Genomic DNA, 12,603 nt, shown 5'->3' with positions numbered 1-12,603 from the left:
TTAATATAAGGATATGTATATTCTTCTATATGAGAATCAATTCCCACACATGAACTTGGAGAATTTTTAGTTGTTTGTTTTCCTAACAGTTTGCTTACTTTTTTTTTTTTTCAGGAATGACTTTGCTAACTGATTGAGTAAACTAGTAGATGAATAGAAAACATTTTTTAAGAGTTAAGGAGAAAGCCATGAACCTCAAGTAGTTCCTAACTCTTATCACCAGGTCTGAAGATTGAAATATCAGTTATATCTTTGCATATTTTTTATATCCTGTGTGCTCTAATATTAGCCCTAAATAGAAGCATATAAATGTTGCATCAGAATGGTCAAAAATGATCAAAGATATCGTTCACAAAATAAGAAGAATGGGCAGAGTATCATTATCTCTTTAAGATTCTTATAGCAATTCTTTTTGATAAGTAACCAGAAGTTGTAAGTTGGACCATATGAGGAATTGCTAATCAACAGATATCAAATTTCAGTACTGGAAGATGAATAAGTTCTAGAGAGGAACAGCATTGTACCTATAATTAAGAATGCTAGTCTATTCAACCTTAAATCTTTTAATGGAACAGATCTCATGTTATATATTCTTAAGGAGAAAATTAAAATTAAAAATGAATGTGTAGGGTAAAACAATCTGGAAATTTAGAAGAAAACAATAAAAGAAACTGAAAATGAAGATACCCTCAATAAACACTAGACTAATCCTTAGCAGAACTGAAGATTTCAAACTGGTAAGATTGGTAGCAGATGTCTGAACTCCTTTGCCTAATTCAGTGTGTCTGACAAGAAAACCCACAATAGCAGACCAGGCAATACATGGTTCTTCTCTGTGAAAGAGGAAAGAGCCTGAAAGCCGAATGGGACACAATAGAGAAACAGCAGACAGTGTCATCTAGGAAAAAGCAGTAGAATTGGCTCCACAAAGCCCAGGGTCGCCTTCCATCCTTAAACCCACTTTTGCATCAAGCTAGTTTCTTGATTTCGGAGAAGGCAATGGCAACCCACTCCAGTACTCTTGCCTGGAAAATCCCATGGGTGGAGGAGCCTGGTTGGCTGCGTTCTGTGGGGTCGCGAAGAGTCGGACACGACTGAGTGACTTCACTTTCACTTTTCACTTTCATACATTGGAGAAGGAAATGGCAACCCACTCCAGTGTTCTTGCCTGGAGAATCCCAGGGATGGGGAGCCTGGTGGGCTGCCGTCTATGGGGTCGCACAGAGTCGGACACGACTGAAGCGACTTAGCAGCAGCAGCAGCAGTTTCTTGATTTAACAAGACAGAAACTCTGTAGTATCTTAATAAGGAAATAAAACCTAGGAAGAAATGTTTATTTTCTAGGTTGCTCTTAGGTCAACTGGTATTTTTGAATATCAATAAAGACACAGAGGGCAAGAGAAAAAAATGTAGGGCTGAGTGTATGCTGAGTGAGGTGATGTGAGTAGAAAGACGATACAGACCTGAATGTCAAATGCATTGAATATGAGGCTAAAGCTTATTCTTCAATTATTCTAAAAACAATCTCAGATTACAAATTTGACTACTCAAAAAATATTAAAGACTGTTATTTGTCTATCAGCCAAACTGAGAGAATCATGACATGGAGATCAAAATGATACAGTCATCAATGATAGCATTAATTAAAGCTTGACCTAAGGAAGTAGGAGTGTGTAGAATGGCAAAGTATTATTGACACTGGCAAATAATAAAATGTGGGACTTTAAAAGAGAAATTTAGAGGATGGGTACAATATTTGTGATTTAAAGTGGTTCCTTTAAATTTTTTATTTTTGTCATTTAAAAAGTGTTTGTAGCCAGCAACACACTAAATTTCAGCAGAAATAGAGGAGGGTATAATTTGGAAGCGTGATTCCAGGAAATCTCACCCTAGGCATTGCCTGTGCCATCTAATACAGTTTTTTACAATTTTTAAAAACTGTAACCATTTCTCCTTTCTTGCTCAAACTGATGACTCTCCAAACTCTACCATGGCTCATGAAAATTTCACCCGAGTCATTGACTTTATTCTCACAGGAGTCTCAGAACGCCCAGACCTCCAGATCCCACTCTTCTTTGTCTTCCTGGTCATCTATGGACTGACCTAAGCATCACCACCCTCACCAGTGTGGACTCTCGGCTTCAGACTCCCATGTATTTCTTCCTCAGGCACTTGGCCATCATCAGTCTTGGCAATTCAACTGTCATTGCCCCTAAAATGCTGATCAACTTCTTAGTAAAGAAACACACCACCTTCTTCTATGAATGTGCCACCCAACTAGGAGGGTTCTTGGTTTTCATTGTAGCTGAAATTTTCGTTTTAGCTGTGATGGCCTATGACCACTATGTGGCCATTTGTAACCCCCTGCTCTACATGGCAGTGGTGTCTCGGCGGATCTGTCTTCTGTTAGTTTCCCTCACATACCTCTATAGCTTTTCCACAGCTATTGTGGCTTCATCTTCTGTATTTTCTATGTCTTATTGCTCTTCCAATGTAATCCATCATTTTTACTGTGATATCGTCCCTCTGATAGCATTGTCCTACTCTGATATTTCCTTTCCAGAAACAGTAGTATTTGTATTTGCATCTACAAATTTGGTGTTTTCCATAATTACCATGGTAGCATCTTATTTCAACATTGTTCCGTCCATTCTAAGGATACGTTCATCAGAAGGAAGAAAAAGAGCCTTCTCCACATGCACTTCCCATGTGACAGCTGTGTCAGTCTTCTATGGAACTCCGTTTTCATGTATTTGCAGCCTCAAACTAACCATTCTATGGGTGCTGATAAAATGGCTTCAGTGTTTTATACACTGGTGATCCCCATGCTGAATCCTATGATCTACAGCCTGAGGAACAAGGACGTGAAGGCTGCCTTGAAAGAGATTTCTGACAAATTCATGCTGTTCTTTTAAGCTGATGTAATTTTTAACTCTAAGGTAAATGAGGAGATGGTTAAGAAAGGTGTATTGTGTGGAGGAGATTCCCAACAGCATTAGAAGCTAACAGAATGGGTGTTTTTCCCAATTTTATTTATTTTGAGGCAAGGCTCTAGTCTGCATCATACAAATAGAAATCTTAAAAATAACCTAGTTTTTTTTCTGATCTAAAGAACAAAAAGTCAGAATTTAGACAATAGTCTCAGAATTTTGGCAATGAATTGCAGAAAGGAAACAGTGTATGAAAATGAGATCCCCATTCTTTGTAAAAGCTGCCCAGTTCACTTATCCTGAGCCAAGTTTATTTATCCTACTGAGCCATGTAGGTTACTGTAAGATTTCAGTTGTCCCAGACCAAACAAAACAAAAAGCAAAAAAAAATGAACTAATATTTATGAAATCACCCATAAGGCAGACTTTGTAGTTTGCCACAAACCTTGTTAATTTCCTGCTCTAATTAAAAAAGATCAAATAAATCAACCTTCTTAAGAAGAAGATAACAATATTCACATGTCTTCACAGCACAATATAACCATGTTCAAGACAGATTCTAAGTTCCTGACAAACCAATATAGTCAATAGAAGAAAATTAGAGTAATCCTTCAAGTGACATCAGAGAGTGGCTCTCAGTTCTCCTGCTCCCTTCTCAGCCTTCAGATCTTCAGAGGATTAGTCTGTACCTTTGTTTGAGACTTTGTCAACTTCATGGCCTCTTCTACCCACTTCTTCTCCTGCATTCCAATCTGTTTTGTACTTGTGGAATTTTTCTTGTGGGAGATAACTTTTTGCTCTCCTAATGATAGCAAAAATCTCTTTGGTAATACAATAAGATATTGGGACATAGAACAAAACAGAAATATCAAAATATAAAACATCCGGGAGAAAATATGCAAAAATTTTTTTATCTAGCACATGTAAAAATTCAAAAAATCAAGTAAAATTTAAATTTCAATGGGCAAAATTTAGACAACATAAGATGTAGATTTGAACACAGACTGGTTCCAAATAGGGAAAGGAGTACATCAAGGCTGAATACTGTCACCCTGCTTATTTAACTTATATGCAGAGTATATCATGAGAATCGCTGGGCTGGATGAAGCACAAGTTGGAATCAAGACTGCTGGGAGAAATATCAATAACCTCAGATATGCAGATGACAACACCCTTATGGCAGAAAGTGATGAAGAATTAAAGAGCCTCTTGATGAAAGCGAAAGAGGAGAGTGAAAGGGTTTACTTAAAACTCAACATTCAGAAAACGAAGATCATGGCATCCAGTCCCATCACTTCACAGCAAATAGATGGGAAAGAATGGAAACAGAGACAGACTTTATTTTGGGGGGCCTTCAAAATCACTGCAGATGGTGACTGCAGCTATGAAATTAAAATATGCTTGCTCCTTGGATTGAACCCAGGTCTCCCACATTGCAGGCACCAAACTATAGATCATAGCATCCCTTTTTTTTTTTTTTTTTTTTTTTTTTTTTTAAAAATCACATGCTCCCCATCCTGAACCCTCCTCCTCCCAACCTCCCCCATACCATCCCCTGGTGACTTCCCCTATGAAAGCCCCAAGCATCCAGCATCGTGCACTGAACCTGGACTGGCATCTCAGTTTCATACATGACATTTCACATGTTTCAATGACATTCTCCCAAATCCATTTATATTTATGTGTGTGTGTATTAATTTTTACATCAAATATTGGTAAGAATATGGTGAAAATGAAATTCTCATGCACAGCTTTTGCTAATGTAAAATGCTACAGTAAGTTTGGTAATCTTGCAGTTTCATGTAAAGTTAACTATACAGTGACCTATGTCCTAGTTATTCTAAGATCCCTAACTAGGAGAAAGTAATGGATATATACTCACACATACACTTATATAGGATTCTTTATGCTAGAATTTTTAATAGCACAGCACAAACACAATATCCATCAATATTTTAAGAGTTGTGACACTCACATGCAGTGGGATGTCATATAGTTATAAAATCACACATGGATAAATTTCAAAATCACTATGCTGAGTGAAAGATACCAGACTGAGAATATTGTGTTATTCCATGTACATGAAATTCAAAAACAGGATAATAAGTTTAGGGATAGAAAACAGACAAGTAGTTGCTAGAGTTGTGAGAATGTTGGTGGAGTTAAATGAGGGAAATTTCCATTATTCTTGGAAGGTGAAGGGTGGAGGGGTTATAAAGCACTGGAGAGGTTTCTGTGGTGCTGAAAACATTCTATATCTTGATTTAGTTATTAAGAACAAATGACACATTTTCCAAAACTTACCCATCTATGCAATTTAGATCCATCTTTAGCTGTTTATGATTTTTACTCAATTCTAATACATAAGGATGAGTGTATAGGTAAAATGTTATGAGAGAGCATGTACTGTCTTATATGAAATTTTACCTTCCGTGAGGTTGTACTGAACATTATCCAAGTGTGTTGGTGTCTCAGCTCAGGAAGCACTATAGTTTAAACACACACTGCATTTCAATAATTGTTATGGATTTGTCATATTAAAGGTCAGGTATGTATACCACCACTCACTTAAAGATGAGGCTTTAATTTCCTCATGGCTTTGGTCAGATTACATAATTTATCTGAGCTTGGTTTTCCTCTGTTTATTGTTATAGTCCATATTTATATCATATAGGTTAAATAATATATTTTCACCCCAGTGCCAACTACATATTTTTTTTACTGGAATTATAAATTCAAAAAATTCTATGCAATGATGATGATGATTCATTTACAATTATATCACAACTTTTGGAACTGTTTCAGTTTTGCTGAGTTAAAGCCCATACAGTAGCATTTTCATTGTTACTATAATCATTGACTCTGTGTAAATGAATGAGCACATAAAACAGGCTGTAGGTCTCAATGGAACTGTGCAGATCATTTATGCTGTTTTCTTCCTTTCCTTAAATTGCCCCTTACACTTTTTCACTAGGGAATATGAAGAATATCTTGGATAATTAGCAGAAACTACAGGCAATTTTTTAATCTCTCAGATGATTTAAACAAAAATGTCTGAACAAATACCATACTACTTCCTCAAGGAACATCAGGAAGAGAGAAGAAAAGCATCAATTCTCATTACTCAGAAAAGTCAGAGAAACTTGAGAGCAGAAAACTGCAATTATTCTTTAAATGTGAGTAGATAAACATTGCTGTTGATTTTGATGATCACCTAATGTTGGTAATTCACTTTGATTTTTAGATTCTGACTCAAGACACTTTTATGGTCACTGACAGATCATTCTTTATGTCACAGGAATTTCATTATTTCCTTTTTTAACTGGTTTCCTGGAATAGTATGGTTTTTAAGGTGTTAAAATCCCATAAACTGATAACATGTTCTATATCTATTTGACTTGTGAAAGTTGAAAGCTGCATTTGGATATTACAAGTGCAAAAGAGTGCACAGATCATCACCAATCTAACTATTACAATCCAGTAAGGTTAGAATTTGCAGATAAAATACAGAATATTCAGCTGCATTTAAATTTCAGATCAATAACAAATATTTTTAGTATCTGCCTCATGCAACATTTGGCTTTTTTGTTAATGTAACCAATTCAATATTTTAAAATACTGTGTCACCCATTAAATATTTTATAAATTGAAAATAATTTAACTTAAAGATATTCATATTCTTATATATAAGATCAACTCCCATGCATAAACTTGGAGATTTTTTATTCCTTTGTTTTCTCTCAGTTCAGTTCAGTTCAGTTGCTCAGTCGTGTCCGACTCTTGTTTTCTGTACAAGTTGATAACTTGCTAACTATGTAGTCCATTTTTTTTTTTTTTTTTTTTTTTTTTTATAAAGAAAAGACTTTACAAATTGAGCAAGTAGACTGGTAAATAGAGGTGATTTTTTAAGAGTTTTGAAGAAAGACTTTAAGCCCAAATAATTCCTAACTGCCATCAGCAAATCTGAAGATTCAAAATCGCAGTCATCCCTTTGTATACATTTTGTATCTTGTCCGCTTTAATGCACACAAGCATGCTCAGTTGTGTCCAACTCTTTGGGACCCCATGAACTGTAGCCCCTGTGGGATTGTCCAGGCCAGAATACTGGAGTGGGTTGTTATTTCCTCATCCAGGGCATCTTTCTGACCCTATAGGAATAGAAACTGCATCTATAACCAGACATATCCTTTCCTTAAAAAAAAAACAAAAAAAAAAAAAAAACACCAACTTGGCAGGGTATCAGTTCAGTCTAGTCACTCAGTCGTGTCTGACTCTTTGCGACCCCATGAACTCCAGCAAGCCAGGCCTCCCTGTCCATCACCAACTCCTGGAGTCCACCCAAACCCATGTCCATTGAGTCAGTGATGCCATCCAACCATCTCATCCTCTGTCATCCCTTTCTCCTCCTGCCCTCAATCCCTCCCAGCATCAGGGTCTTTTCAAATGAGTCAGCTCTTTACAGCAGGTGGCCAAAGTATCGGAGTTTCAACTTCAACATCAGTCCTTCCAATGAACATGCAGGACTGATTTCCTTTAGGATGGGCGGATTGGATCTCCTTGCAGTCCAAGGGACTGTCAAGAGTCCTCTCCAACACCACAGTTCGAAAGAATCAATTCTTCAGCTCTCAGCTTTCTTTCCAACTCTCACATCCATACATGACTACTGGAAAAACCATAGGCTTGACTGGATGGACCTTTGTTGACAAAGTAATGTCTCTGCTTTTTAATATATTGTCTAGGTTGGTCATAACTTTCCTTCCAAGGAGTAAGTGTCTTTTAATTTCATGGCTGCAATCACCATCTGCAGTGATTTGGGAGCCCAAAAAAATAAAGTCTGACACTGTTTCCACTGTTCCCCATCCATTTGCCATGAAGACATGGGACCGGATGACATGATCTTAGTTTTTTGAATGTTAAGCTTTAAGCCAACTTTTTCACTCCCCACTTTCACTTTCATCAAGAGGCTTTTTAGTTCTTCACTTTCTGCAAGAAGGGTGGTGTCATCTGCATATCTGAGGTTACTGATATCTTTCCTGGCAATCTTGATTCCAGCTTGTGCTTCTTCCAGCCCAGTGTTTCTCATAATATACACTGCGTATAAGTTAAATAAGCAGGGTGACAATATACAGCCTTGACGTACTCTTTTTCCTATTTGGAACCAGTCTGTTGTTCCATGGCCAGTTCTAACTGTTGCTTCCTGACCTGCATACAGGTTTCTCAAGAGGCAGGTTAGGTGGTCTGGTATTCCCATCTCTTTCAGGATTTTCCGCAGTTTATTGTGATCCACACAGTCAAAGGCTTTGGATAGTCAATAAAGCAGAAATAGATGTTTTTCTGGAACTCTCTTGCTTTTTCCATGACCCAGCGGAAGTTGGCAATTTGATCTCTGGTTTCTCTGCCTTTTCTAAAACCAGCTTGAACATCTGAAGTTCATGGTTCACATATTGCTGAAGCCTGGCTTGAAGAATTTTGAACATTGCTTTACTAGCGTGTGAGATGAGTGCAATTGTATGGTAGTTTGAGCATTCTTTGACATTGCCTTTCTTTGGGATTGGAATGAAAACTGAACTTTTCCAGTCCTGTGATCACTGCTGAGTTTTCCAAATTTGCTAGCATATTGAGGGCAGCATTTTCATAACATCATCATTTAGGATTTGAAATAGATCAACTGGAATTCCATCACCTCCACTAGCTTTGTTAGTAGTGATGCTTTCTAAGGCTCACTTGACTTCACATTCCAGGATATCTGGCTCTAGGTGAATTATCACACCATTGTGATTATCTGAATTGTGAAGATCTTTTTGTACAGTTCTTCTGTGTATTCTTGCCATCTCTTCTTAATATCTTCAGCTTCTGTTAGGTCCCTACCATTTCTGTCCTTTATTGAGTCCATATTTGCATGAAATGCTCCCTTGGAATGTCTAGTGTTCTTGAAGAGATCTCTAGTCTTTCCCATTCTATTGTTTTCCTCTATTTCTTTGCACTGATTACTGAGGAAGGCTTTCTTATCTCTCCTTGCTATTCTTTGAAATTCTGCATTCAAATCGGTATATCTCTCCTTTTCTCCTTTGCTTTTCACTTCCCTTCTTTTAACAGCTATTTAAGGTCTCCTCAGACAGCCATTTTGCTTTTTTGAATTTGTTTTTCTTAGGAATGGTCTTGATTCCTGTCTCCTATACGAACCTCTGTCCATAGTTCATCAGGCACTATCTATCAGATCTAGTCCCTTAAAGCTATTTCTCACTTCCACTGTATAGTCATAAGGGATTTGATATAGGTCATATCTGAATGGTCTAATGGTTTTCTCCACTTTCTTCTATTTCAATCTGAATTTGGCATTAAGGAGTTTTCATGATCTGAACCACAGTCAGCTTCCTGTCTTGTTTTTGCTGACTGTATAGAACTTCTCCATCTTTGACTGCAAAGAATATAATCAATCTGATATCAGTGTTAGCCATCTGGTGATGTCCATGTGTAGAGTCTTCTTCTGTGTTGTTAGAAGATGGTGTTTGCTATGACAAGTGTGTTCTCTTGGCAAAACTCTATTAGCCTTTGCCTTGCTTCATTCTGTATTCCAAGGCCAAATTTGTCTGTTACACCAGGTGTTTCTTGACTTCCTACTTTTTATCCCAGTCCCCTTTAATGAAAAGGACATCTTTTTGGGGTGTTAGTTCTAGAAGATCTTGTAGGTCTTCACAGAACTGTTCAACTTCAGCTTCTTCAGTGTTACTGTTCAGGGCATAGACTTGGATCACCATGATGTTGAATGGTTTGCCTTGAAAACGAACAGAGATCATTCTGTCGTTTTTGAAATTGCAACCAAGTACTGCATTTCAGACTCTTTTGTTGACTATGATGGCTACTCCATTTCTTCAAAAGGATTCCTACCCACAGTAGTAGATATATTGGTCATCTGAGTTAAATTCACCCATTGCAGTCCATCTTAGTTCACTGATTCCTAGAATGTCGACATTCACTCTTGCCATCTCCTGTTTGACCACTTCTAATGTGCCTTGATTCATGGACCTGACATTCCAGGTTCCTATGCAATATTGCTCTTTACAGCATCGGACCTTGCTTCTATCACCTGTCCCATCCACAACTGGGTGGTGTTTTTGCTTTGGCTCAACCCCTTCATTCTTTCTGGAGTTATTTCTCCACTGATCTCCAGTAGCATCAGATCAGATCAGTCGCTCAGTCGTGTCCGACTCTTTGCGACCCCATGAATCGCAGCACGCCAGGCCTCCCTGTCCATCACCAACTCCCAGAGTTCACTGAGACTCATGTCCATCGAGTCAGTGATGCCATCCAGCCATCTCATCCTCTGCCGTCCCCTTCTCCTCCTACCCCTAATCCCTCCCAGCATCAGAGTCTTTTTCAATGAGTCAACTGTGGCATATTGGACACCTACTGACCTGGGGAGTTCATCTTTCAGTGTCCTATCTTTTTGCCTTTTCATACTGTTCATGGGGTTCTCAAGGCATGAATACTGAAGTGGTTTGCCATTCCCTTCTCCAGTGGACCACATTCTGTCAGACCTCTCCACCATGACCCTTCCATCTTGGGTGGAAATTATTTTCAATAAATGCCCAGAAGTCATAAGTTGGACTATACAGGGAGTTGCTAATCAACAGGTATATAAAGTTTCAGTTAAGGAAGGTGAATAAAATCTAGAGATCTACTCTATAGCATTTAACTGTAATTTACCATACTGTACTGTTCACTCATAAATTATTTAATGGGGCAGATCTCATATTATGTATTTTATCACATTAAACCAAAATTTAAAAAGTAGACAAGGTCCATGGAATTTCCCAAGCAAAAATACTAGAGTGGGTTGCCATTTCCTACTCCAGGGGATCTCCCAATCCAGAGATCAAACAACTCAAGTCACCCACATTGGTAGGCAGATTCTTTACCACTGTGCCACCTGGGAAGCCCAAATCAACTATAATTCAATAAAAAAAATTTTTTTTGTTGAGGAAAAAAAAAAGGCATCAGAGACACAGAATCAACATCCTGTAGTGCAGTGTTACAGGACAAAAGAAAAACTAAAGTCTCAAAAGAGAGGGTTGTCCTCAGTGCAAAAGGAGGCAGGTAGATTGAAAAACCTATTGGGAAGTTATGCTACAATTAAAAAAAAAAAAAAAAAGCAGATGAAAAAATCTTGAACTAGATGAAAAAATATCGTATGATCATTAGGGCTCATTTCCTAAATATCCGCAAGTCTAACTTACATAGTAGCTTGCCTAAATTAATATTTAAATGTCTCATAAACACTTAAAATTTAATAAGTTCATAATATCACTTTCATCACTCCATCTTAAATCATAACCCCAAATATTTGAAAAACCATATCTGATTTAGTCACAAAAAAAAAAAATCACAAAAGTATTTTTTGTTCCTAATCTCAGTGTCATTCCTTCATCTCTTTCTCATAGAGCCCACACCATGAATTATGTTGCTGATGCTTTCTTGTTTCTGCTCTCAACTGTTATTGTACCATCTTCTCTCTATTTCCATTTCTCTACTTTGGCTTATTATCTTCCATCAGGAATCCTATAGCAACTGTTTAACTCACTTTTAAATTTTTACTCATGATTTCTACCTCCTTTCAATTATGTAATTATTATCTTCATAACAGTAGGAATTATCTTTTTAAAGTTTAAAACTGGCCATGTTCCTTATCTACCTTCAAACTCATCAATACTTTAGAATTCACTTAAAATAAAATCCAACTATTTACTGTGACCTATATCATATGATTCTACTGTCCCCATTTCCTCATTATTATTTAGTCACACTGGCTCCATTAAGTTTTCCTATAAAAACTGACAGGAAAAAGAATAGTTATTTTCTACCCCAAAACAGCATCTTCAAGAAATTGGAATCCTGGAATGTTCTTCCAGTGGTTCATTCAAAAGTTGGTTCTGCCTCACTCTTCAGTTTTAGTTCAAATGTCATGTCTCAAAAAGGTCTTCTTTAACATCTTGTGTGAAATAATTCTCCCAGGTTATCCTAATGTGTATTTTGTTACTTGTTCTTATTAAAATTAATATACTCTACAATTATCTTGTGCTTATATTTTTTTACCAGCCCTTTCTCTCTTCCCTATTACTGGAATAGAATGTCCCTGAGGTAAGGGACAAGTCATTCAACTGAAGCTTGGCTATTTCCTGACAAAAGTAGAAAATCAACAAATACCTGGTAATTAAATAAGAAAATGATTCAAGGGACCAAAGAGAATGTTTGGTGTCAGAAACAAACTAGTATAAAATATTCAACAATATTAGAAGTAATTTTGGTCTTATATCTCTGATTCTTTTTCATTGTAATAACTCTTTTTTTTCTTTCTTACTGTAGAATTTTTGTTTTAATTTTGTTTAGAAGAGAAACATCAGTTCTGGTCTTTGAAAAGTCACATATTTATGATATATAGATTTAAAAAACACTTTATTGAATTATGATTGACATGCAAAAACTCTACATGTTTAATGTATGCAACTTGATGAGATTGGAGATGTGTGTGTATCAGTGAAATCATCACCACAATCTATGCCATAAGCAGAGTCACCATCTACAAAAGTTTCTTCCTGCTCACTTTATTAATTATTGTTAATATATTGCATATGCATATATATATGTTAATTGTTGCTACAGGGTAAATCTTATG

General features: G+C 36.9%; 1 protein-coding gene across 1 annotated transcript; it reads left to right on the top strand.

The window, feature by feature from the left end:
- Nucleotides 1-1,990: 1,990 nt before the first annotated feature.
- LOC102277281 (olfactory receptor 8J3) lies at nt 1,991-2,925 on the top strand. The gene is given in 4 exon segments (XM_014483301.2): nt 1,991-2,102; nt 2,105-2,737; nt 2,740-2,879; nt 2,881-2,925. Coding segments are annotated over 4 exon segments (930 nt in total).
- Nucleotides 2,926-12,603: the final 9,678 nt, after the last annotated feature.

The sequence above is a fragment of the Bos mutus genome, unplaced genomic scaffold, assembly GCF_027580195.1.
Source record: "Bos mutus isolate GX-2022 unplaced genomic scaffold, NWIPB_WYAK_1.1 CTG326, whole genome shotgun sequence".
Lineage (NCBI taxonomy): Eukaryota > Metazoa > Chordata > Mammalia > Artiodactyla > Bovidae > Bos > Bos mutus.
Note: the sequence above shows the minus strand (reverse complement) of the source record. Positions and strands in the feature narration are given on the sequence as shown.